Below are 25854 nucleotides of genomic sequence, written 5' to 3'. Positions count from 1 at the left end.
AGGCTCCTCAGAAGGAGGGGTTTGTTTATTTTTAATTTTTATTAGCGGTCCGCATTGTCTGTGCAGCCCCGTCCCCAGCACAGCGCTGACAGGCGTCGGGCAGCTGGGGGGAACGCGACCTGAGCTTACCCAGGCGTGGTCACTCCAAGTGTTCTCAAGGACTGGGATTCTCCTGATACCCCAAGAACACCCTCCGCCTGTTTCCTACTCTAGGCCAATCTCTGCCCGAACTTCCGCAGTGCCTGGGCCCAATTCTCCGGGGAAACTCACTGTTTTTCACCATTTTGGTTTATAGTATCATCAAATCGTTGTTGCAGTATTGCTCTGCAAGTGTCACCAAACAAAAAAAAAAAAACAAACCAACAGCAAATACAGAATAAAAAATAAAATAGTAAATATGCAACAACAACACTCTTTACAACAAAAATTTTAAAGAAAGTTGTTTTACTATCCAAATTCATGTATATAAAGGGTTTATAAGCAAGCACTTCCTACGGGATCTTTCACAAAAGGCTTTCTTTCCAAGCAGCTCTTCACTGAAGAAAGGTTTTCTCTTCCTTGTACAGCCCTGCCCCCCCGGGGCCCAGGCTTTAATAGCAATCAGAACAGAACTGTGACCATGTTTAGGTTCACTGCAGGTTTATCCTGACAAGTGATGCATTTCCTGGGTAATCCTGCAGTGATGTATGTATTCCATGACTGTACAGGGAATGGGGAATACAGAGAAAAAGGAGAAGGAAAGTTTATTGTTAAACACTCCAGACCAGTGCAGACATAGCCAATGTTTCCTTACACACAAAGGAACCTCCAAAGTTCTGTGCAATCATTTTGAAGTAACTCTCACATCACTTCTTTTCCCTCAGAAACAAAGGACTCACCTCAACCTGTACCAAACCCTCTCACTCTGCGTTCTCCTCACATGCCCAAGGCCAGAGTGGAGCACTGCAGGTTTTAGTCTCACAACTCCACATCAAACTAACTCCTTTCCAGGACATTGTGGAAATCAAAAGTGCCTCAACTGCCACCAGCTATCAGGATTTTACAGTTGTCTTGCAGGTTTGGTTTTAATTGTAAGGTCAAAAGAATTCTCAGTTACTGAACATAGCTCCTGCTACTCAGGGCAACGCGTGATCTTCATCCTTCCCTCACTTGTATCAGTTCTGCTGTTGCCTCTCCAGGGTGTTGTTACAAACCCTCACAACCTGGCCACTCTGAACCTTCTTCTAGTCCCCAGCTATATCCAGTCACAACAAAATCCATGTTCATTTATAATACAAGAATTATGAATACAATTTATTAAACCCTCCCTCCCAAGAAGAGATCCAGCAGCTACTGTTTCACCCAAAGTCAGTTGTTGTCCTTCATCCATTGCTCAATCCATTGCATAATCTGATCCAAATTTCTCTCTAGGTCCTCTGGAGTGTTGCTGGGTAACTGGTGAACAATTTCCTTTTTATATGACAACACAGCTTCCTCATAGAGAGTCTGAAAAATTTCACATTGAATGTTGTCTTGCAGCTTCTTCCCCGTGTAGCCCCTAGAGAGCAAGAGCACCAAGAGACAGTCTGAGGTACAGAGAAACGGAGGCCTTTTTTTGAGAATCAGTGACTTATACCCTAAGTGAAGTCACACAACAGCACTTCACTCCTTCTTTACCCCAGTGACACACCTGCTTTCCAGCCTGTCATACAGAAACGAATTTTCTGTGCGAAGAACAAACACAATGTGGAACCAGCGCTCGGGGAAGAAGTCACAGCCGTGGTAATCCACAATCACTCCTCCCTCGCTCATCCTATCCTCGAGTTCATCAATCACCTGCACAAAGAAAAGACAGAGGCAGGCTTGCCTGGCACTGCACAGCCAAAATACCGAGAGGGGGGGTCCAGGGGTGGGACTTACCCTGTCTTCATCCAGAATGGGGCAGTCATACTCCTCATCAAAACCTTCGTAGAGCTCTCCTGCAGCAGAGAATCCGCGGAGGTTTGTGGGGAAGCAGAGTACTTACCACAAGTAATTCACATTGTTATGTCTGTCTCAGGAGTTTGCAGACAAAAGACAGAGCTCAGGGTAGGGAACACCTTGTTTACAAATCCATCTAAGGATGAGTTTGTTATTTATTAACACCGAGTATGCTGCTACAAAAACCCCTGCTAAGTAAATTCATTTAATGATATAGAATCACAGAATGGTTTGGGTGGGAGGGACCTGAAAGCTTGTCCACTGACACACCTTGCTACCACCTCCCACTGTGCCAGGCTGCTCCAAGCCCCAATGTCCAGCCTGGCCTTGGGCACTGCCAGGGATCCAGGGGCAGCCCCAGCTGCTCTGGGCACCCTGTGCCAGGGCCTGCCCACCCTGCCAGGGAATAATTCCTGCCCAATCTCCCATCCAGCCCTGCCCCCTGGCACTGGGAAGCCATTCCCTGAGTCCTGGCACTTCAGGCCCTTGTTCAAAGTCCCTCTCCAGCTCTCCTGGAGACCCTTTAGGCTCTGGAAGGTCTCCCAGAGCCTTCTCTTCTCCAGCTGCACACCCCAGCTGTCCCAGCCACCAGACACATGTGCAGGGGCTCCCAGACACCACGAGTACAGTCATGCAGAGCAGAACGTCCCCCGTGCTCGGGACACTCCTGTGATACAGCACCTTCCTTTGCCAAGTCCCCCACGTTGACGTAGCTCAGCCCCGCTCTGGACGCCAGCTCCTTTCCCAGGGTGGTTTTCCCAACACCCGGAGTGCCTGGAGACCAAATCCACAGGAAAGGGTAAGGGGAGAGCTCGCACGTCCCCTCAAATACCCCCCACCAGGGGAACTGGAACCTTTTGACAGCCAACATGGGAGAGCTCATGTGATGAAAAACGGGGCAAAAAGCTGCAGGACCAAGAGAAACAGGCGAGGAGAGTGAGACAGGAAAACAGGGAGAGAACTCTGTGTGCAGGAATGTCTCCCACACCGTGAGGGTTCAAAGGGAGATCTCCATTCGTTTGAAAACCCTGAGGTAATACGGAGGAGCCCCAAATTCATGGAGCAGAGCAAAATCATCCCGGGATGGAGCCCCGCACCCCAAATCAGCCAGGCTGGAGCCTCACAACCGAAATCACCCCGGGCTGTCATGGGGCCGGGGCCCCAGACCCCAAATCACCCCGGGCTAGGACTCCACGCCCCGAATCACCTCGGGCTCGGCCAGGCCCGGGACCCCGATGAGCCCAGGCTGGGACCGCACACCCCACACCACCCCGGGCTGGGACCCCACACCGCCCCGGTGCCGCCCCGGTGCCCACCGGTGATCAGCAGGTTCGGCCGCCTCATGGCGCCGCCGCCCGTCGCCTTGGAGACACGTGCGCGGGGGCTTCCGTCGCCCCCGGCGCGCACCGATGGCGTCACCGCGCTGCCCGGCGCGCCGCGGACAGCTAAGAGCCGCAGGAGGGGAAGGACCCCTCGTCGCCGTGTGAGGGGACGCGGCCCGGCCGGGACCGGAGCGGTGAGAGCTCCGCGGGATCCGCCGGGCACCGAGTCACACCGAGTGTTACCCCGCGCTCTGCCTCCCCCCGGAGCACCGAGTCACACCGAGTCCCAGGCCCCGGGATCGGATCTCCGCCGGGGCCCGGCGGGGGCAGCGGGGCCGTCGGCGGAGTGGTCCCCCCGGGCGAGGATGTCCGGCAGCAGCCCGGGAAGGCCGGCGGAGGTGGGTCCGGGGAAGGGGCACTCGGCGGCCCGGCAGTTCCTCCGTGGGCTCTGTACTGGCAGTTTGCCCTTTTCCAGTGGGGGTTGTTCGTTTTTTTGCTAAGGGAGAGATTTGGTTTGGTGTCATTGCGTGTGGAAGGGACCCCCCCCCCGCCCTCTCACGGGGTTCTGCGGGTAACTATGCAAATTGAGCCAAACCCAGCTTGTGTGAGAGGAACGGTGCAGCGGCCGCTGCTCTCTGCCGGCTGCTGAGGCGTCGCGGGCACAGTGAGAGCTTCTGAAAAAGTTTATCAGTTTATCCCGTTGAGCCACAAAGTGCAGAAGGGACCCCAAGACCTCCCACAAACCCGCAAACCGCCCCCAGACCCTCCCCGGAGAGGAGCCCGGGTGCAGCCGGACCCGGGGCCAGCCCCAGCGCTGGTCCGTGGGTCACGGCTCCGGGACTGAGCCCGTCCTGTAACTGAGCCTTACACAGCTGTGTCCTGCATGGTTAAGGACGCCAAACCAGGTCTATTCATGCAAATGTAGTTAATGATGATCAGACAAAGAGATCTTAATCAGAATTATTCACTACGCAGAACAGGGACTCTAAGCACTGCTACAGTTCACTGTGAAGCAATCGTTGAAATATGAATATAATTAATATTATGTGAGCACTGGAAATAGGAAGCAAAGGCTGGCCTCAATGATCTTGGAGGTCTTTTCCAGCCTTAATGATTCTGTGAATCTGAATTTCGAAGTAATTGTATTAAAGCCAGCAGAAACAATTACTGAATAGAGATTGATGCTACTCACGCCGACTGTGGGCATTTGGCTGAGCCTCAAGCAGTGACCTTGAGATCACATCATCCCCACTCCAGGGCGGAATCCCTACATCCCCCAGGAAGGGAAATGTCAGGAGACACTGCTGTTAGCATTTGGGACGGGGCTTTCTAGTCTGAGGTGCTGCCCCCTCAGTCAGCTGTGCCCAGGCTGTGCCAGCTCTGCAGCTCTGCAGAAGTTCTCAGTGCTGTCACTCAGTTGTTCCTTTCTTTGGGGGTTTTTCCAGCTCTGCCACAGCTTCAGCTCCCTCTCAGGACGTTGAACTTTGGGATGGAGGAGTCAGGCTGGTTTCAGCACTATGCACCCCAAAAACTGTGTGACCCCCCTTCTGCATTCCCCCCCCTGGGGCTTTGCAAACAGGGCCTTGCTGGAGTTGTTTGAGCCCATTCCAGGCAGAGCCTCCTGCTGCAGCCAGCTGTCAGGCAGTGTCCTGTCTGTCAGCACTGTGCTGTGTTGGTTTGTGAGGTGTGTAAACTGTAGGATTTCACGGCCATTTTTGGGGATGTTGTGTCCGTTCTGTCACTCACGTTTCCACCAAGGGGTGTTGGCATCCAGCCTGTGAACCCTGCACTGAGGGGCTGCCATGTGGCCCCTGTGGTGTTTTTTGGGCCTCTGAGAAGTCGCAGTGGCAGGCGAGGCTGCAGCCCTGTCCCAGGGGGTGTTCCTCAAATCCAGAGTTAAACACCAGTGCTGTTAGCAGTGCTGTTCCTCGTCACTGGCATGGGCTCTGGTTCAGCCCAAGCTGCCCACTGCAGCAAACACTCCCTGATTTTACTGTGCTGCCTCAATAACTGTTCTCTGTGTCTAACTTTTAAACACAAATGGTTGCGTTGTAAATATTTTTTTAAAAGGGGGAAAAAGTGCCACATACTGAAAACTACACAGAGACAGTGTGAATATGACCTTGATGTAAAAGTGGTCTGAGTAAGCTGATGCTGCTTTTTCGTTCTTTTTTAATTCTTTAGGTTGGATGTGTGTTTGTGGAGTTCTCAACTTGTTCTGATGTGCCAGTTTGCTGCAAAATACTCCTGGCACAATGATGCAGCTGGTTTTTTAATACAGAAGAGTCACATAATCCCAGACCAGTTGTAGTTGGAAGGCCCATAGAACCATCCAGTGCCACTCCCTCCCATGGGCAGGGACAGCTTCCACTAGACCAGGTTTCTCCCAGCCCCATCCAGCCTGGCCTTGGACTTTCCAGGGATGGGGAGGTGCACACTCCGTAAAAATCTCCCATTTCCTAGAGGCAGCTGTGCCCAGCTAAGGGGTGGAGAGCACAGCATTGCTACCACAGCGTTTGTGTTTCCCCAGGTGACGGATTGGCTGGAACATCCATCTGATGACTTCTTTGGAAGCACAGGTGTTCCCCCTTGCGCAGTTCCTGTGAAGCCGCTGAAAGGCAGCTCTGGCAGAGGCCGTGGGCAGAAGCAGAAGGACCTGAGCCCTGTGCCAGAGAACAGCAAAGCCAAAGCTCCTCCCCGGAAACGAGCGAAGCCGTGTGCCGTAGATCTGCCCCGTGCCACGTCCAGGCAGAACCGGAGCCGGGCCCAGGATGAGCTGCCCTGGGTGGAGAGATACAAACCTGAAACTCAGGTGTGAGAGCTCCTCCGAGTGCCAGTGTAGCAGTGACATCGTAGGGACACGTTGTGCTCCTGTCCTAACCTGCACGGGGCAGGCTCTCACCAGACCCTGTCTGGGTAAAGCACAGGGGTTCTGGGTCAGGGACTCACTGCCAGCCAGTGCACAAAGCACACTCCAGCGAGCTCTTGATCTGTAGCAGACACATGTTCCCACAGGCTTCCTGAGGAGGAAAAGCTGCTGAGGAGATGTTGTTTCCTGTCACTTGCAAACTTTTGAAGCTGTTACTGAATTCCAGACACATCTGATAATTCCAAGCACTGGGAAAACCCAGCTGTGTGGGATTTGCAGAAGTTCCAAAAACCTCTGCAGTGTTAGAGTAATAAAAGTCAAAAGGACCAGCCTCAGCAATAGCTATGGAGTATCCTGACACCAACAAGATTGTAGTGTTATTACTTAAAGAATAATAAATAGCTCATTGTTTCCTGACTACAAGGAATGGAAAACTGATTGTTTGAGGAAACAGGTTGAGATGATGATCCTTACCTGTGGCATTGCTTCTGCAGAGCACACACGTAACTGGAACACATACCAACGTGTCCGTTGATATTTTAGTCAGCATTTATTCTATTCTCTATTTTTAGTAGAAACCAAGAGCTTCATTTATAACTTTCACATATTTTAACCTTGTTTCAGAATGACCTCGCTGTGCAAAAAAAGAAGATTGAGGAAGTTGAAACCTGGTTAAAAACGCATATATTTCAGAGGCAGACAAAGCAGGTAAAGTTGCTAAAATCAACAGTTGGAGGTACCAAACCATACAAGTGAGCTGGATGCAATTTCAAGTTCAGAGAAAAACCTCACCTTAGAGAGGCAGTGATGGTGTATCTTCTGCATTGTAAGAAAAACTCTAAGAACATATGTTAGAGCTTGTAACATTTGTTTTGGGCTTATGCTCCTAAGAGGTGGATTCTGATTTTCCTCAGAAATGTTATTTTCTGGCATCCAGTCATAAATCACAACTCTTCAGTATGTACTACATTTTATCTCTCCCAGGTTAATTTTTAAGTCTCATGACACATTTCCAGTTGCACTGCGCTGGTGTAACAGGATGTTTTTAATCTTTATTGGTAAGAGGCATTCTTAGACACAAATTGCCAGCCTTGCCTAGAGTTTTCCAGAGCTGGTTCTCCAGTTCCCTGTCTGCTGTGTGGCAGTCACATGCAGTTTATGTACCAGAGGCATTAGGAACAGAGCAAGGCTCTCAGAGTCCTGGCCTGGTTCTCTCTGTCCGAGTACTCAGCAGGTAAATTAACAGCTCAAGATGTATGACTGGGGTTTCTCTGGGAGAGAGGATCATTACCAGAGAAACTATAGGAGAAATTCAACCAATATTCATCTTCAGCCAACTGTCAGCCTTTATTTATCACATTTGTGATTATGTTTTGTATCTCTGTGTCAGGGTGGCTCTGTCCTGCTGCTGACTGGCCCTCCTGGCTGTGGAAAAACTGCAACTCTGCAAATTCTAGCCAAAGATCTTGGCCTTCAGGTGCAAGAATGGACCAATCCACTCTCTTTAGACTTTACAAAGGAAGACTTGAGAAGTATGTTTGACCATGGTAAGTATGTTGGGGGCTTTTGTTTTAATCTTTTTTTTCCCTTCCAGTTACTTTAGTGGGTTTTCTATCTTGTATTTTTGCTTCTTTTCTGTCTGTCACATATGAAATCAGATCCACATCCACGTAAGTCAATTCCTTAGTGTTTAATGAGAATCCTTCTGTTGCTTTTTTCTGGAAAGGGATTTAGGTTTATTACAGTGTTCAGTCCAAAATAATTGACGATCCAGATCAGTATAGGGAGCTCTATACAGCCTGGACATAATTTGAACCAAATAAATGAAAAGAGGTAAGTGCCTTTGTCTGAGTCTTCAATTGAATTACACCCCTTTAAAAATTCTGCTGTGCTTGTCACATGTTTGCCAAAGGGCTTGTTCATTGCTGCTGTCAGAAAATAGCACGGGTGGGTATTAGTTTGTGGGGGTATTTATATTTTACTTGGTATAATATAGAATACATATTTTTAATTAGTTTTCTTTTTCAGACTCAAATTTTCATACGTTTCCGAGTCAGGCCCAAGCAGCTCTCTTTCAAGATTTTCTATTAAGAGCAAATAAATATAACAAACTTCAGATGCTTGGGGAGTCCTCAGAAAATGATAAAAAGCTTATTCTTATTGAAGTAAGTGAAAACTTGTGAAATGTTATGTTGAAAACAGTACCTTTTGTTGTAATATTTACATGCTAACTAGCTTCAGATGCTGGGTTGGTGTTTCCCAAAGTTGTCTGCTTTACTGCAGATGAGGTCTTCATTACTTTTTGGGTCTCTGCAGCAGTCTAGAGCCACGTCCTACCTGTAGTTATGCCACAGAAGCAAGTAGTCAGGCAGAAATGGGAGTCTGGTTTGAGCACAGAAATGTGTAACAGTATCAAAAAGTAGATCAAACAATATTGAGAAGTCATTCCCATGTTTCTGGATGATTAAGTTTCTAGAAATACGTGCATATATATGTTTAAACAGAAAGAGTGGAAAAACCACCACTATTCCTGTTGTTTCATGATGCAGGAGAGTGTAGGAAACACATGAGAATGACCACAAGCAGAAACAGTTGAAATTTAGCACTCACTCCCTGGTCTTAAACAGGTGGTGGTGTTTAGGGCAGAGGTGTGAACTGAGGGCTTGTGGGCAGCTGCAGGACAAGGCTTTATTGGTGCTTGTGTACAAGTGTGTTTCAATAGCAATTTCTTTCGGAACTTTCCAATTCTTCACCTGAGAGAAGCTTTAGAAATTGATAGCCAGGTTGTCTGTAAACTTTTAAGACCAAAACAGGCAGAAATTCTAGCAGGGTAAAGTGATGCATTGTAGAATTTAGGAAGCAGAGGCTCGTGTGACTTGTCTTTATAAAGTCACCTTCTTGGGTGGGTCCTGTCAGACCTCACATGGGTATCCTGCCCTCTTCCCCAGCAGAGCTGCTTCCTGGGGTGTTTGTCCTCCAGGTTAAACCCTTGCTCACAGGCAGTGTGACACCCAAGGCTGTGTCTTAGAAAACTGAGACAGAAAGAAAATACTTCTTTTTAGGTGATCATTTTCCATAATGAGACATACTGTGCCAAATTTGGGTTTGTTTCCCCCTGCTGCTCCTCTGACTGTGTCCAGTGTCAGCTGTGTTAAAATGTAGTTTACAGCAAGCAAACCAGGAATTAAAAATGTGTGGCTATGCAGTGTGCTGTGACAGTCAGTCTGTGGAAGAGTATTTACGTCTGAATATAATGACAGCAGCTCTTTGTTTTGCACAGGATATTCCTAACCAATTCTACCGAGAGCCTGGCAGTCTACATGACATCCTCAGGTCGGTGGCAAATAAGCTGTTAATTATCAGCTTTAGCCACTTGCGGTAAGCTGGAGTTTGATTTTCATCACATTTTGTTGTTCTGCAATTCAGGAGGTTCGTTCGTACAAGTAGGTGCCCCCTTGTCTTCATAATCTCAGATAACTTCAGTGGAGACAGCAGCCAGAGGTCACTATTCCCCACGGAAATTGTAGAAGAGCTGTGTATATTCAGTATTAGGTGAGATCTTTTACCTCATTAAAGCGTGCTTCTAATAATTGAGAGGTTAGAAACTAAGTAATTTTTTTTTAATGAACTTCGACAGTTTCAAGCCTGTTGCACAGACAAATATGATGAAAGTTCTTAATCGAATAGCAGCAGCCGAAGCCAGTATGGTAAGTTGTCAAAGTTCGTAACTTCTGTGCAGTGCTAGGACCAAAAGATTGCACACTTTTATGTCTGACATATGTTATTTTTGTTACTGTATTTGATCTTTGATAGCAGAGCCCCACATTTCCCCCCAAAAAAAACATTTTCCCCAGGGCAACAAAAAGCAAGGAACAAGCTTAGTTTCACTTGATCTGTGGTCCCGGTCTACAAAGTTACTTCTGAAAATCACTGTGCTTATTACAGTAACTATATAAATGAAACAACAATAGGAAGAGACATAATCTTTCTTGTATCCAGCAAGGCCAGAAGAAGTCATGAACCTGAATCCTGTATTACTCCTGAACTGTTTGATTACAAGCAAGTATCATATTGGGTGACACCTGGCAAAGAGTTATGTGCATTTTTCTCTTTAATATTGTTACATAAATTGTGACAGTGTGCTTAAATGGATTAAGTTTTTTAAAGTCTGCAGTATGATGTAGTTTGAGCACATGGTGGGTACACAGTGTCTGTTTATGGTGTGTGTCAGAGGTGGGTTGTCACAGCCATGTTCAAATACTCCTTTTCCTGCTCTTCTGTTGTTTTGAGTGCTGTTTTTCCTTGTAGAACAGAGAGAAGAATTACACCCTTGATAGAACTTCTCTGGAGTTGCTTTGCAGAGGTTGTTCAGGTGACATAAGAAGTGCAATAAACAGCCTTCAGTTTTCCTCTATGAAAGGTAAAAAACTGTGGCTTTGTTAAGTGAAGTGGTATTTTGACCATTTCTGCTGAAAACATGTTCTGTTCACAGTTTCAGCACAGCTGGGTGAGTTGCATAAACATTCTTGACACGCTTCTGTGGAGCAGGAACAAACACAGGCTGTGTCGGGGCATGAGTGAGTCTCAGCTGTTGCAGGCTGGGGTTAAACCATGACATGTATGCATATGCTGATGTAATTTAGTGAAATGCCCTCTTTTCTCCCTGCTGTCTTTGCTATTTGTTTGCTGCTCAAAGGTTTAATGATGCAACCTTAGTTCAAAAGGGATACTTTTCATTGCGTGGTTGTTGCATTTCCTAAACTGATCATTTTATGAGCATTTTACATCTCAGTAATTGTTAAGGAAATGATGTATGCGAGTTGCATTTGTAAAAGGAGTACTCTGGCTTGTGTTGTTCATTCTAAGGACTGTGAAATGGTGACATCATTTGCATTCAGCTTAGAACTAAGGAAACAGACTCATCAATTGTCTTCTGCTTTGTGAGGTAGAGCTAGCAATGATACGGTTTCTGGCACACATTTTTTCCTTCTCATTTGCTTTGCAAACAGAAATTGTGCTCATAGAATACAAGATTAAAGGTAGTTTCAAGCCCATTTTTTAAGAGGGAGTGTTGTACTTTGAATTTAGAGTATATTGAAATTAGCTGGGCAATGTTAGTTAAATTACACACAGCAGAGAATAAAGTTTCTACCTTTAACTTGCAGACGTTGAAGGTCAAATATTCTGATGATGTCTTCAGCTACACCAAGCTTGGATTGTTCTGTGTTAATGAGAAAATGAGAGGATTGCTCTCAGTGGGATGATTATGCCATTAGTAAGAATGAATAGTTAGATTGGTGATATCTGAGGAAAGCATGCAGTATCTCACTGCTGGACACATCCCCGAGACAATCAAAATAGTCTTAAAATAACTAGTTTGTGTAATTTTTAATAAGTTACCTTAGAAATGTAAAACCATGAGAGTTAGAACTTGGGAGAGAACAGAAACGTATGACTTTGGAGCTTCTTGTGTGTGGACTATTGGAATCATATACTGAAGTCACACTGATTATTCTCCTCTCACATTTTCTCTAACATTGAGAAGGTGCTTGAACAGAACACCTTTAGTTGTGCAGGTATTTCAGTGAGGTGAGTGATTGGTAGCCAGTGATACTTACACAGGTGTGGGAGACACCCAATCTCCTTGTTGCAGCATGCAGCATTTGTTTTTATGTGTGTAAGGTTTGTTTCTTCATGTGTGTATCTGTGTAAGCACAATTGATACATTCACTTTGTAACACTATTAACGGGTAAAATAGATCCATGGTAATTGTGGGAGAAAAGAAAAATACCTAAAGGATAAATTCTCTTACCTCAATAAGGAACATTCAAATGCCAAACTGTGGGTGAAGATTTCCAAGTTTATTAACTTAGAATAGAATAAGTTTTATTTCATGAGGCTCATAACTTTGTGAAAGATAGTAGGCAGTTGGAAGAATGACCTAAATTAAAGGGTTTCTTTGCCACTTTCAGGGCGGTTATTGTACAGATAATGCCAGTAGAAGACAAATTGATACGCAAACAGGACGTAACTGAAATATAATTTACATATATTTGCACTTGTGCTTTATAAACATGAAATTCTAAACATGGTCAAGTGGGGAATGTATCAGAAGTAGAAGGGATAAGCCTGAATGCTTTTTTCAAAGACAGCTGTTTATTGTTCAAAAAAGTACTTGGTTCCTCAGCTGTGGCTTAAAGGACAGAAGTGGAATGAAGATAATGAATGATGCTAATTTAGGTGACTGGGTTGTGTTCCTAATAAATGAGTTTTCTCATAGTGCTCCCATTTATATAACCTGTTCTGTTCCTTTCGTAATTACTGTTTGTTCACACAGAACTTCAGCAGTACCAACATAATAGAAAACTTCTGCAGAATCATGTACTCTGTCTTGAATTTATTTTTTTATTTTATTGACAGACTGCTCATTGGAGAAAGAATTTTGGTCAAAGAAGAAGAAGAGCTCCACAATAAAATGTGAGGAAGCAGGAGTATCCAAAGTACAAAAGAAAAGTAGACATGATACCTCAGAAGACCAGGAGATACAAGCTATTGGTGGCAAAGATGCATCCATCTTTCTTTTCCATGCTCTGGGGAAAATAATTTATTGCAAAAGTAAGAAAACTTTGACTTGTTCTCCCCTTCAGTGGGCAAAGCATGTCAGCTGCTAATGGCTGGAGTTGCTAAAGTAAGGCTTTGGATGGCCTCTGTCTGGGATGTTTGGTCAATAACAACAGTATAAACTCAGCTGAATCGGGGTCCCTTGTGCCACTGGCTGTGCACATTTTGGTAGTAATTCACAATACTGGCTCCAAAACCAACTGAGGAGAAGTAGTGAGGGGAGGGAATACAAAAATAATTCGATTAGATTTGTTACATGAAACTTAATGCAAGTAATTGTGTGCTGATGGCTATGTAGTATTTACTACAATAATTAAGTACCTGTGCCTGTCCCAGAGCTTTCTGGGAATGGAAAATGCTATAATTGAGCTGCTGGTGGGGCTGACAGTTGCCAACAACGTTTTTGAACATAAGAACTAAAGACTGTGCAATCTTTTGCAGGAGAAGCAGTGTCAGAAGCAGAGTCCCCTCAGCTGCCTGCTCACCTGTCCAAACACCATCGGGACACCTTGCTCATTCAGCCTGAGGTACTCCTGCAATGGCTCCATGAGTTCAGCTGGGTTTGAAACAAACCAAGACTGCTAAGTGATTAGTGCAAATTCTCAGTCACATTGGTTCTGTTACTGATCTCAGTTGGTGTGCATTCAGTCTGTCTGAGTTACAGAATAACTCATCTGGAAGGGACCACTGGGGCAAACCAGCTCCTTGTTGTGTCTGGGCACCACGGCACAGACCATGTGTTCCAGCTCCCTGACTGAGATGTCACAGCTTTTTGTACACAGGATCCTGCTCCTTATCCACTTGTAAAATCTGAACTTTTCTTCTTCTAACAGGGTATTGTGGAAAAATCACATAAGTCTGGAAGCATATTCAATCTCTACCTTCACCAGAACTATGTGGACTTTTTTTCTGATATAGATGATGTGGTGAGAGCCAGTGAATATTTGAGCGCTGCTGATGTCCTTTGTAGTAACTGGAGTGTAAGTGTCATCTTTTTATAGGCACAGACTTGGTTTTAAGTACTTTAACATTGAGCCTCCTGACTTTTTGCTGCATTTTTGAATGTTTGCTGCAAACTTACGGTGTGAATGACATGAATTGTTAATGAATGCTAAAGTACATCAGTTGCAGAAGAGATGCAGAGCCAACGTTTTGTCCAGCTTCTCTCAGTGTTTATTATGGTGGGTTGTAGTGTTTGTAGGACACTCTATGAAGAATTTTGAGTAGAATATGTTTGTGCTAAGAAGGAATCAAGCTGTTTCTTTTTTGCTCAGCTGCTTTGACTAAAAGTTCTGCAGTAATCTAAACTTTAAAATGCTGTGCGTGTTGTGCCACTGCAGTTAGTGAGTGTGTTTCAGTGCAGATGAGCTGCCTCAAGCTCACACAAGGCCCAATTTCCCTCTTAGACACGGCTTGTGATGGAGAACTACAGTGCCTCTGTGGCTACCCGAGGGGTCATCCACTCCAACACATCCAGAGCCTTTGCCCACCAGCAGGGGGGAATGGGGTTCCGACCCTTACATAAACCCCAGTGGTTTTTGATCAGTAAAAAGGTAAAATCTTGGTTTTTTTGGTTTTTTTTTTTTTTTTTTTTGGTTTGGTTTGGTTTGGTTTTGTTTTTAGGGTTTTTTTTTCATAAGGTGTGACTATTGAATATAGTATAGATGAAATCTGATCACAAGTGCTAAACTTGTCAAATATCCTATTTCAATGTAATCTGCTTCTAAAAAGCACTTGCCAGAAGAGCAGTTTGCATCACTCCTTTAATGTAAAAATAAATTGGAGGCCTCTGACAAAGTCTGATTCCTGTGTCCAAGCTGGCATGCTCCTGGCAGAGTCTTAATCCTAAATTAAGAGAGACAGTTGGCATTGAAATACTGTTCAGTATTTCTAGAATTGATTTCCTGTGTGAGTTTGGTGCAGTTTGAAGCACACTGAACAGTTGTATAAGTGTAAGACATTTCTGCTGTTGTGGTTTATGTGTTTATCAGAAATAGCTCATTCAGCAGGTGTTGGCATTTTGTTACATTTGAACTAACATGTTGGCAAAAAGCATTGGCCTGGATGGGTTGGGAATTCAGTAATCAAGGAATAATTAAAAAAAAAAATTTTAATGCCCAGTAAAAGGCAAAGTTGAAGGATTCTACCATTTTTATGATTGGTATATGTTAACTGCTTATCTTTCCTTTTGGTCTCATTTCTCCTACACAAGTAGCTTGTGTGTAGTCATCCTGTAGCAGGCAGGAAGAAAGTCTGTGTGTTACAGTACAGAGCATTTGCATTAATAATGGTTTACCAGGTTTTTTACTTGTGTTCCCTCCCAACTCTTACAGTATCAGGAAAATTGCCTTGCTGCAAAATCTCTGTTTTCAAGCTTCTGTTTACCACCTGAGTGCCTTCAGACAGAGCTGCTGCCTTACCTTGCTATGTTAACAAACCCGATGAGAAACCAAGGTAAGATGGGTGTAACTCTTGATCTTGGAGTCTTCTGACAGTTGCAACATACTGACAAACTTCATAAGCCAGAAGGTCAGTACTGTTTGTGCTTTTGCCTCAGTGTGATAAATTCCCATGGTAAATGTTATGTAGGTGATGCCCAAAGATGCCCAAAATTAAAGCTGCCCTGGTAGGTTGGTCCAACTGCAGTGATTAAGTTGCTCTCTAGGCTTAGGGCTTGTATTATATTTGCCAGAGGATTTGATGAGAAGAGTTTTGGAAACCTAGTAAGCAATATTGACTAGATCTTCATTGCTTACTGATACCTTTCCTGTAACATCAATAGACTTAGAACAGCTCCAAAAGCCTTTCACAAATAAAAGAAGCAAAATTCATGTCTGCAGTGCATGAAAAAAAAGTTAAATCTTCTGAGATAATACATTAGCAAACAGTTCATGCAGAAAAATTTACTTTGTATGTTACATAATGCAAGAATTGGTATTTAGATAGCTGGGTCACTTATGCTGTTGTCAATTGTCTCTAATAAAAAGCATCATCTCTTAACTAAGGCCTTGACATCAGGTGAATTTTGTAGGCTGTGGAATAATAGCTCTACATGATAAATACACAGGATGAATGTCAGGAATCTGGGATTTTGTGTGTAGGCCATCTGTAAATATGTTGTAGTAAGCTGTAACAGTTTGGGGGAAAAAAGTTACATGCACAGTGTTTTGGTATCTAAAATATTTCAAATACATACAGGAATACTCAACTAAGGTCATTGTTTATTAGCCAGTATGTTCAACTGTCTGTTCACTATGATCTGCCTCATAAGATACTGGTGGTTCTTTGTTCCTAGCTCAGATTGCTTTTATCCAAGACGTGGGGAGGCTGCCACTGAAAAGACATTTTGGGAGGTAAGCTGAACTTCTGTCTGGACTTAAATAAAGTAAGACTTTATATATATGTCATGTATGAAGGAGAAGATAACCCTTTCATCACATATCTCTGTGATGTGACATTCCCTCAGCATGATAATTGTCCCGGTTTTCCAGTTCAAATCTATTTATCATTACAATATTGTAGCAGTGTTTCTACTCAGGTCTTGCTTTTAATCCTTGTTTAGCTTTCTTTTCCATTGTATCAAATATTAGCTCTGTCCTAGACATCTGTTTCTCTAGCACATGATCTGAATAAAACATTTTCTTTACTGTTAAAGACATCTCTGTGAGAATAGAAGTGAATTGATGCAAAGAGATTAGTGCCTTTTGCCTGTTGTTTAATATGAGACAAAACAATCTGGAAGTTTGGTAGGACATTCTGTGTTCATCTGAGTATTATATTAGAAGGTCAGAAAGAAAGGGCAGTGGGGAATTGTTCTTACTTCCTTTGAAGAAGCTGTATCCCTGTAGAAAGACAAAGTATTTTTAAAAGTTTATTTAGGACTTATTTAATCTAAAATTAGATAGCTGCACTGGTTTTATTTTGTAGAAGTTTTTCCTGTGAGGCTGCTTACGATAAACCTTTGTTCAGCATGCATGGGTTGTAGTCAGGCTGTAGCTACTGAATACTGAAAACCCAGGTTTTCTGTCCTGTGAGACTGCAGTGCCCTCCTGAGAGGCTGCGTGTGCAGGCTCAGGGGTGACATGGCATGAGGTGCTCTGTTGTGAACCCTCTGAATCAGAGACTTCATTTGCCCCAGCAGAGCCTCAGTTACACTTCCATAGCTGTGATACCTCTGGAATTTAAAAAGCTTTTTAATTGCTCTGTTTCTATTAAAGAATCATGTTCACAGCTGCAGTGAGACAGACTTTCATTTCCTGACCAGGACAGAGTTTGTTGATGCATCTGACAGAGCATCTCCTACTCGTCCCTGGTGTTGCTGCTGAGTGTAACTGTGAATTTCCAGGCTGTATTTCCAAGAGCCATCCTGTTCCCCAGCTGTTGTATTAAGCCATTTTGGTTGCTGATCAGGGAGGAAGGAGAGTATATTTCTTTGTAATCCCCCTGGTCTGAGCCACAAGGTGTGGAGCTTCTCAAATTAATTGTAACTTCCTTTTTTTTAAGTTTCCCCGCAGCGTACCTGTGAATACTGACATTTTGTATCTGCATTAATAAGTTGGTGGGGTGTTATTGAACGTCTGTTCTGAGGGGTAACTTCCTGCTGAAAACACCATCATCCTTTTCCATCTGTTCAGCGTGCTGGGACCGCAGTACAGAGAAATATAGGAATTTGCTTCCTTCAGGAATCCTGATAGGGAGTGATCTGTGTTACTGAGCAGTCCCGAGGTGCCTGTGCCAGAGGGAATGAGGCTCTGTTTGCAGCGCTGGCTGCGGGAGTGCAGCCGTGGGCTCGTGGTCACGCCGTGCTGCACTGGTGCTTTTGCAGGCTGAAGCTGGAAGCTCTGGGTGACAAAGACCCCGGGGTGCCGGAGCTGTTCTGCTGCGACGGGGACGGTGCCGACGGCGATCCCGAGGGGCTCCCGCTGCCCTCCAGCCAGTCCAGCGGGAGTGACCTGCCTGGCAGCCAGCCCCAGCCCATCGCGGCTCAGGCCATCCTGGAGGAAGAGGAATTGAAAATCGAGGAATATGACAGTGACTGAGAGACCAGGACACAGCCAGTGCCGTGCCTGAGTGGATTCGTGTGCTGCAAAGACCTGAAAAGCATGGTCTGCCCAGCAGCGCTGCCCAAGCCATGCAGGAGAGCTGGGAGCCGAGTCTAGACCAGCTGTGTGAGCATCGAGACAGCTCTCGGCATCCTCCTCCCTCTGCAGGGTCAGCCTGAGCTGAGTGCTAAGGTACAAGCTATTTCCTGCCCCTTCTGAGCCATGACACTGCCTGAGGGCAATGACAAGAGAGAAATAAATGACCGAAATCAGTTTGAAAGAGACTACAGATTAGCAGTGTCAGCCTTAAGTTATTTTTACACATTTTAATCTACTTTGCAGTAGATTAAGTTGTCAGCATTTGAAGAGTTTATTCAAATTCACACTTTTCAGAAAAACTGCTGTTTGGAAGTTTGGTCCTTCTTGCAAGAAGAGGCTGAAATTTACACCTAAGAAGTCTGATGTCCCATACTGATGATGTACAGAAACCTTCTACTGTATTAATACTGTTTTGTACTGTGCCTTACAGAAGACATAAATAAGATTTTCATGTCCTTATAAGTGGAAAAAATGTTGTGCCAGAATTATTTTGTATTCCTCTTGGAAAGATATTTGCATAACTTTCAGAGGGGAAAAGGCAGCAATTAAGCATAGGTTGTACTTTGTAGGACGTTAAATGTGTCATGTGCAGTTTTTTCCTTGAATTGCAGTTGTGCTGGGGGAAACACTGATCTTGTGTTTGGTAACTGGCACATGATGGAGTGCTGTGGTTAGTAGTACCCCCAACAGTGAGGAAGACAAGTCAAACCAAAACAGCTTTGTGTGATGCAGGTTTGCATTTCTGTATTGCTTACAGCCGGTTTAGTGAGAGAAAACACATGTTTATCCCCCCTGCCCTTGGAGCAATGCTATTAAAGAGTCTGGATCTGTCCCCTCCCAAGGGACAGGTGTAGTCTTTCCATCTACAGCTGTTGCTTAATTTTGAAGAGGGAAATTTCTCCCCTAAGTCTAAAATTCTGTTGCAGCTATACTCATTACAGCAAATCACAATGTCTTTGGCTGTTGATGACCATTAACCCTTTTCCTCCTCTCCAGGGTGCTTTGGATGGGCTGTTCCTGGGGTGCCTCCAGCACAACAATGAGGCACAAAATACTGATTTTTATCTTGCAAGCACACCTCCACTCTCCTTTGTTGTATCTTTCAGCTTTCTTTACAGTAGCACCAGCTAGTAGCAGGTGCTGTGTTGGCCTTTTCCTTGTTAGGGCAGAATTCAATACTCACCTGGTAAATCCCACCTGGCACTGTGAGCTACAGAGTGCAGAGCTGTTGTGCAAAACCTCTGTCACATGAAAACACCACCTGGGCATGCACACAAAACCCCCACTATTCTTTTTGAAGGCAGAATGTCTCGCAGTGCTAGTGCTGCCCCATTAAAGCCAGTGCCCAGTTAACAACCCATCAGGTGAAGTCGGGGCTGGCAGCACAGGCAGGCAGGTGCAAGCACGAGTGTCACTGCTGTAGCCCCCCCATTTCGGCTCCCTCGGCACTGTCCCAGTTACAAGGTGGGGAAGGAAGAGAACTGGCCTTCAGATAGGGGTGACAGGGACCTGGGGTCGACAGCCAACTGAACATGAGCCAGCAGTGTGCCAAGGCGGCCAACAGCATACTGGCCTGTATCAGGAATAGTGTGGCCAGCAGGACCAGGGAAGTCATTGCTCCCCTGTACTTGGCACTGGTGAGGCCATACCTCAATTACTGTGTCCAGTTCTGGGCCCTTCCGTTCAGGAAGGACATTGAGATGCTTGAACATGTCCAAAGGAGGGCAACAAGGCTAGTGAAGGGCTTGGAACACAAGCCCTGTGAGGAACCACTGAGGCAGCTGGGGTTGTTTAGCCTGAAGAAGACTCACAGGTGACCTTACCACTCTCTACAACTCCCTGAAAGGTGGTTGTAGTCAGGTGGGGGTTGGTCTCTTCTCCCAGGCAACAGCTGACAGAACGAGAGAACACAGCCTTAAGCTGTGCCAGGGGAAGTTAGGTTAGACATCAGGACAAAATTCTTCCCTGAAAGAGTGATTGTGTGCTGCCCAGGGAGGTGGTGGAGTCACCATCCCTGGACGTCGTTACAAAAATCCTGAACGTGGCGCTCAGTGCCATGGTTCAGTTGGTCATAGGTTGGACGTGATGATCTCAAAGGTCTTTTCCAACCTAGTTAATTCTGGGATTTTGTGATTCAGGAGTATCCCCAGAAGGCAGGGTGCACGTGCTTTCTGAGTGTGGTCAGCTCTGGGTGCCTTTGGGGAGCCCCATGGCCCCGCTGGAACCACCCAGCCCTGTCTCTCTGTGTAGCTGCTACTGAGGGTGGGCTTGGGGCTGGCGGTCCCCACCAGGCCCTCCCTCACAGGGGACCTCGGCCATGCTTAGGGACAAGACCCACAGACATGGATGCAGGTGGCCGAGAGCGGCATGGAAATGCAGAAGTTAAACACAAGAAGCTGTATTTTCCTTCTCCCCCGATGCCTGTGGGGGCCAAAGTCCTGCTGCACTGTCACCTGCTGGCGGAGGGTGACAAACCAAGTGACTGACTGTGACATTACTGGGGGATGTGTTGTGATGTCACATCCCTCACTGATTGTATCTGGGCACTGGCAGGGCCAGCATGGCTCGAGCCTGGACTGCTGCCAAGGCTGTGAGGCCTGGACCATCAAGCCAGGCGTCTCCTGCAGCTGTGTCGTGGGCTGGGGGCTGCCACTGGGAATTCCCTGGCAGTCCTGGAGCCGTCACTGCATGTCCCTAGCCCTGCCTGGTCTGGGCAGCCGGCACTGCGGTGCTTGCAGCACTGCAGGTGAGCTCTGTGGGGAACTGCTCCTCACACGGTATCTGCGGGGTGGGCAGGGGGGCTTAGGGAGCAGGGATGGTGTCCTCGAGGGGCCTGGGCATTTCTTCCTCCCATCCATGCCCCAGGACAGCCAGTGGCCAAGGCCTCTTTCCATCCTGCAGCACGTGCCACGCTTTGGAGGCGCTACGGAATCATCAAGGCTGGAAAAGACCTTCAACATCCCCAAGTGCAGCTGTCGGCCCAGCACCACCTCCAGCGCCAGCAATGGGGAGCATCCTGTCCTCGTCTCTCCCTGCAGCGCCGCAGACCGCGGGCAAGGCCACGCAGACGGAGTGGAACTGCCCCGTGTGCCACAGCGTGCAGAGCGACACCGACGCGGTGCCCTGCGGCCACCGCTTCTGCCTGGGCTGCCTCCTGCGGCACACGGCCACCAGCCCCACGTGCCCGCTCTGCGCCAGCCCGCTGCTCAGCGCCCGCTTCTCCGTGCTGGGGCAGAACGACTTCCTGCAGTGCATCCTCAGCCCGCCCGGAGTGCCGCCGGGGCCCGCCGGCTGGGCACGGAGAGCTCTGTTCCGCCTGGTCCACACCCGCCCCGGGCCCTCGGCCCCGGCTGAGGCGGCGTGCGCGGGCCCGGAGGCCGCGGGAGGCTTCCCGGCCGACGAGTGGGAAGAGCTGCTGCGCGGACAGGAGCAGCTCCTGGAGCCCGTGCGGCCCTGGCTGCGGCAGAGCCTGGACGCCATCTACGGCCCGCAGTGGTGGGAGGCCAGGCCGGTGGAGAGCATCGCCCTGTCCACCCTGTGCATCTGCGGCCCGGACAGGGAAGCCCTGACCCACATGCTGCGGAGCTACCTGGGGGAATACACAGCACCGCTGGTGCACGGCCTCATCCACGTCACCATGCACCGCTGCAGGAACGCCTGGACGCCGCGGCGCTCCCCGGCTGCCCGGCAGGAGCAGGAGGAGAGCCCCGTGGCCAGCGCCGGCCTCTCGGCCCCGCCGGGCGGGACCCCCAGCCCCAGCCTGGCTCCCGGCCCCGCAGGGCCCGGCGGGGGGGACCCGCCCAGCGCCCCAGAACCCGCCCGCCCCCGGGGTCCCAGCCGCGCCCCGGCCGCGCCCGCTCCTGCGGAGCAGCCCCAGCCCCAGCCCCAGCCCCAGCCCCGGGCCGTGCAGCAGGAGGCCGCGCCGGCCCCAGGGCCCTCGGAGCCCCGCCCGCGCAGGAGCCTCCGGCCCCGGCCCACCCGGCGCTCTCAGAGGAGGAGAGCCTACAGATACCGGCGCTCTTTGAGGTTCAGAAGGAGGAAACCAAAGACGAGATAAAAGGCTATTTCCTTGACACAGTCTCCCGCCCCCTTCTCCTGGAGGACTTTCCGTCGTGCCCAGCGTTGGCCAAGCCCCTACAGCCCCGGGAGATCCTGCGTGAAGCTGCGTGGAAGTGACTCCAAAGTGCTTGTGCCGAGAAAGATTCTTGTATCGTGTTGCCAGCTAAGCTTCCCATCCCCTTTCTGATCCCTTCAGTCAACCCATTGTTGACATCTCTCAATTTCTGTGATGGGAAATCATCAGTCTTCTCCAAGCGGGGACCTGGGAATTGTACGGGAGTCCCTGGAAGGGCAGGAAAACTCAAAAGGGCCAAAGATGTCCCCAGCTCACTCCCACAGAGGCAGTCTGTGCTGAGGCATGGGGTTTAAGGGTGCCCTGGGCAGTTCTCACATGGTGGGATGTGGACTGAGACAGGGAAAAGGACAGGCACAGGCTGGCAAAGGGAGAAAGCTGAGGTTGGGATGGACCTGGGGCTTGGTGAGGCTTTTTCCCTGATGGCTCAAGGGGTTACAGAGGAGCAGCTGCAGGAGAAGAGGGAGGTGCTGGGAGGTTTGGCACTGCCCTTCAGCCCCACGCCAGGCCCCCGGAGACAGCACCCGTGGGGTAGATCCATGTCCCGGGAAGCCTCTCATTCATGGCATGTGCTGGCCAGGCCCGGGTCCCGTGTGCAGACACGTGAAACAGAAGGGTAACAGTGCCACGGGCCAATTTCCGTGTCCGTGGGCGCACCCCGGGCCCGTGCCCGGCCAGCCCTGCCCTGCAGCCCCTCAGAGTCTCCCTGGCCCGCGTCCCACAGCCCCGGCGGAGCCGGCAGGACCCTCCTTTGGCCGTGGTCCATCTGTAGGATCACAGAACAGACCCCTGAGAGATTTTTCAAGCCGATGGAGAATGCAGCAGCAGGAAGCTCTGCCCGCTCCGCCAGCCGGTGCCTGCCGCCGTGCCCGCGCTCGGACGGCTGTCAGCTCCGACCGGCCCAACGCCTGCCCAGCCCTGTGCGAGCCGGGACTCCTCAGGGCTTCCTCACGGCTTCCTCAGGGCTTCCTCACGACGGCAGAGCGGCCGCCCGGCTCCGCGTCCCCCGCTCCAGGCCGGCGGCGGGCGGGCGGCCCCGCACTGCCCCGACCCCGCTCTGGCCGAGATTTACCCCCGCTGTACCCGGGATGTGTCCCCGCTGTTCCCGGGCTGTGTCCCCGCTGTGTCCCCGCTGTACCCGGGCTGTGTCCCGGGATGTGTCCCCGCCGTTCTCGGGCTGTGTCCCCTCCGTGTCCCCTCTGTACCCGGGCTGTGTCCCCGCCGTGTCCCCGCCGTGTCCCCTCTGTACCCGGGCCGTGTCCCCGCCGTGTCCCCGCCGTCCCCTCCCGCTGCCCGGGCCCGCCCCGTGTCGCGAGGGGCGCGCGCGATCGCGACGGCCGGCGCTGATTGGCTGCGCTGCGCCCCGGAGGCGGAAGCGGCGGGGGGAGCGGCGGCGATGGCGGCGGTGGCGCTGGAGGTGGCGGCGGGCGGGCAGTGCCGCTTGCGGCCCTTCTCCTGCGAGCTGGGGCTGCTCTCGCGGCCCGACGGCTCGGCCGCCTTCCTGCAGGGTGTGTGGGGCTCCGCTCCCCGGGGTCCCCTTCCCATCCCTTCCCATCCCTTCCCATCCGACCCCTTCCTGCAGGGTGTGTGGGGCTCCGCTCCTATCCCGTCCCTTCCCGTAGGATCTGTGGGGCTCCGTTCCCTGGGGCTCCCCCTCTTTCCTTACTGGGGCTGCTGTCCCCAGCCTTCCCTTTCCGGGACTCTTCTTCCCAGGCCGCCCCTGCTCCCCTTCCCGGGGCTCCTCATTCCTTCTCAGCCCTTCGGGCTGGGTCTGTGGGGCTGCCCGTCCCAGGCCTCCCCTTCTCTGCTTCCCGGGCTGCCCTTGCCGGGGCTCCCTTTCGCAGCCCTTCCTGCAGGATGCCGGGGGCTCCCGTTCCCGGGTGCTTCCTCCCCGCCGTGATCTCTCCTCTCTGTGTCCCCAGGTGACACCTCGGTGCTGGCCGGGCTCTACGGCCCCGCGGAGGCCAAGATCAGCAAGGAGCTGCCGGACCGGGCGGCGCTGGAGGTGCTGCTGCGCCCCAAGGTGGGGCTGCCAGGTGGGAACCCACTGTCCTGTCCCTGTCCCAAAACAGGTTCTTTTCCCCAGAGTGCCACAGTCGAGGTATTTGGTTTATTTACTGTTCTTTAGTTACATTTTGCTGGGTGGCAAATTCACAAATGCAGCACAACCAAACCCCTCCATGATTTACACACTTTAGCAAACAGAGGCATTTGTGTTCATTTGCTACAAGTTACATCGTTCTCTCATTAATTACTGTTCTACGCTCTGTTGGGCAATGGTTCCCTCCCTCTCTCACGCTCATTAGTGCCACGCTCAGTCTTCCCCTGCTTTGGGCCGGGGGTTCCTCGGGTCGCGTGCCGGGAGCTGCCCCTGCCGGAACCCCCCGTTTCCCCCGCAGCTGATTCCAGCACAGCTGCTGAGCTCTCTTCAGCAGTTTCTCCCTTCTCCTGCCGGTTCTGCCAAACGTCTTTGGGCCCATGAATTCTGCCCTGCCCGTGCCCACTAGCAGGGAAATGCTTCTCGCCGGGCTTTGTTAACCTCCCCCAGGCTGAGACCACTGACACCCGCCCAGCCCTAACCCTTAACAAGGCAGTTCCATCCGTCGGGAATGTGTCTTTCCAACGCCTGGACACCGCTGAGAGCTCGTTGGCCGCTCCCTTTCAGGGATTAAATCTCCTTTTTTGAGGCTGGGAAGTGCACAAAGCTCGAGCACCGCAGGGGGTTCCTGGGGGGACTGTGACACCCTTCTTGTTGTGCAGGTGTGATGGAGCGCAGCCGGGAGCAGCTGCTGCGCCAGACATGCGAGGCCGTGGTTCTGGGGGTGCTGCACCCCCGCACCGCCATCACCCTGGTGCTGCAGGTGCTCAGCGACGCCGGTTCTGTATCCTTTTGTCTGCGGGGCGGCTCAGAGGGGTGGTCTGTGGGAAGGTGGCCTCGGAGCTGTTGGTGCTGTGGGGTCCCTTGACACACCCCCAGCTGCTGTCCTGCTGCCTGAACGCCGCCTGCATGGCACTGCTGGACGCAGGGCTGCCCCTCACCACCCTCTTCTGTGGTGTCACCTGCGCCCTGCAGCTTGACGGCACCATCCTGCTCGACCCCACAGCCCGACAGGAGCAGGTGAGCCCTGGGGGGATGCCCAGCTCTGTGCATGCCCCCCGAGCCCTCCTGACCCCTGTCCCCACAGGAGGCCCGTGCCATCCTCACCTTTGCCATTGCCAGCAGCGAGAGGAAGGTGCTGATGGCCAACACCAAGGGCAGCTGCTCTGTGGAGGAGGTGAGGGACGCCCTGGGGGGGGTTTTGGGGTGTGAAATTCCCTCGCAGGGAGACCCCCACACCCACGGCTTTACCCCTGGTCCTGCGCAGATGCAGCAGTGCCTGGCTGCAGCCCAGCGCGCCGCCGACACCATCTTCCAGTTCTACCGTGACTCTGTGCGCCGCCGCTACTCCAAGTCCTGACCTGGGGACACCCTGCGGGCAGCTGGACTGGCCTGGACCCCCACCACTCAGTAAAGGACCCTTTTTCCCTCTACTCTGCCTCTTGAGTCCTTCCAGTGCTGACAGGGGCTCCTGAGTGGGGCACACACAGGACAGCACTGGGCATCTGTGTCCTGGTACCCCCTGGCTCCCGAGACCCCCGGAGTGGGGGGCACACGGACGCACTTTGGGACTCGTGTCCTGGTGGGACACCCACCATGGCGGCTCCCAGGGTACAGGCACGTACCGGTACACCCACCATGGTGGCTTCGGGGGTACAGGCATGTGCCGGTACACCCACCATGGCAGCTCCCGGGGTACAGGAATGTACCG

General features: G+C 49.9%; 3 protein-coding genes across 6 annotated transcripts; 2 read left to right on the top strand and 1 right to left on the bottom strand.

Moving 5' to 3' along the window:
• Window positions 1–476: 476 nt before the first annotated feature.
• Window positions 477–3350, bottom strand: AK6 (adenylate kinase 6). The gene is made up of 5 exons (XM_082302042.1): window positions 3276–3350; window positions 2641–2733; window positions 1900–1958; window positions 1670–1815; window positions 477–1537 (listed from the first exon to the last, which is right to left on the bottom strand). Exons 1-5 carry the CDS (start codon window positions 3301–3303, stop codon window positions 1348–1350), a joined length of 516 nt encoding a protein of 171 aa, XP_082158168.1. The 5' UTR covers window positions 3304–3350; the 3' UTR covers window positions 477–1347.
• Window positions 3351–3529: 179 nt separating this feature from the next.
• RAD17 (RAD17 checkpoint clamp loader component) lies at window positions 3530–18668 on the top strand. 2 transcript variants are annotated; one of them, XM_082301279.1, is made up of 16 exons: window positions 3530–3679; window positions 5812–6093; window positions 6775–6858; window positions 7541–7697; window positions 8179–8315; window positions 9431–9483; window positions 9577–9702; window positions 9788–9857; window positions 10459–10570; window positions 12572–12766; window positions 13214–13299; window positions 13606–13752; window positions 14179–14325; window positions 15106–15226; window positions 16068–16125; window positions 17598–18668. In XM_082301279.1, the coding sequence occupies exons 1-16, from the start codon at window positions 3647–3649 to the stop codon at window positions 17809–17811; spliced, it is 2022 nt and encodes a 673-aa protein (XP_082157405.1). In that variant the 5' UTR covers window positions 3530–3646; the 3' UTR covers window positions 17812–18668. The 2 variants fall into 2 exon arrangements, with proteins under 2 accessions (XP_082157405.1, XP_082157406.1); XM_082301280.1 differs by having other exon boundaries at window positions 16073–16125; window positions 17598–17757.
• Window positions 18669–23424: 4756 nt separating this feature from the next.
• EXOSC5 (exosome component 5) lies at window positions 23425–25576 on the top strand. Of its 3 annotated transcripts, none has more exons than XM_082301106.1 (6): window positions 23425–23553; window positions 23968–24081; window positions 24806–24927; window positions 25023–25163; window positions 25269–25320; window positions 25411–25576. In XM_082301106.1, exons 1-6 carry the CDS (start codon window positions 23442–23444, stop codon window positions 25470–25472), a joined length of 603 nt encoding a protein of 200 aa, XP_082157232.1. In that variant the 5' UTR covers window positions 23425–23441; the 3' UTR covers window positions 25473–25576. The 3 variants fall into 3 exon arrangements, with proteins under 3 accessions (XP_082157232.1, XP_082157231.1, XP_082157230.1); XM_082301105.1 differs by having other exon boundaries at window positions 25266–25320; XM_082301104.1 differs by having other exon boundaries at window positions 25231–25320.
• Window positions 25577–25854: the final 278 nt, after the last annotated feature.

Source organism: Coloeus monedula, assembly GCF_965178545.1.
Source record: "Coloeus monedula genome assembly, chromosome: Z".
In the NCBI taxonomy this organism is placed as follows: domain Eukaryota; kingdom Metazoa; phylum Chordata; class Aves; order Passeriformes; family Corvidae; genus Coloeus; species Coloeus monedula.
The sequence above is the reverse complement of the archived record's forward strand: the minus strand, read 5'-3'. Positions and strand labels throughout refer to the sequence as shown.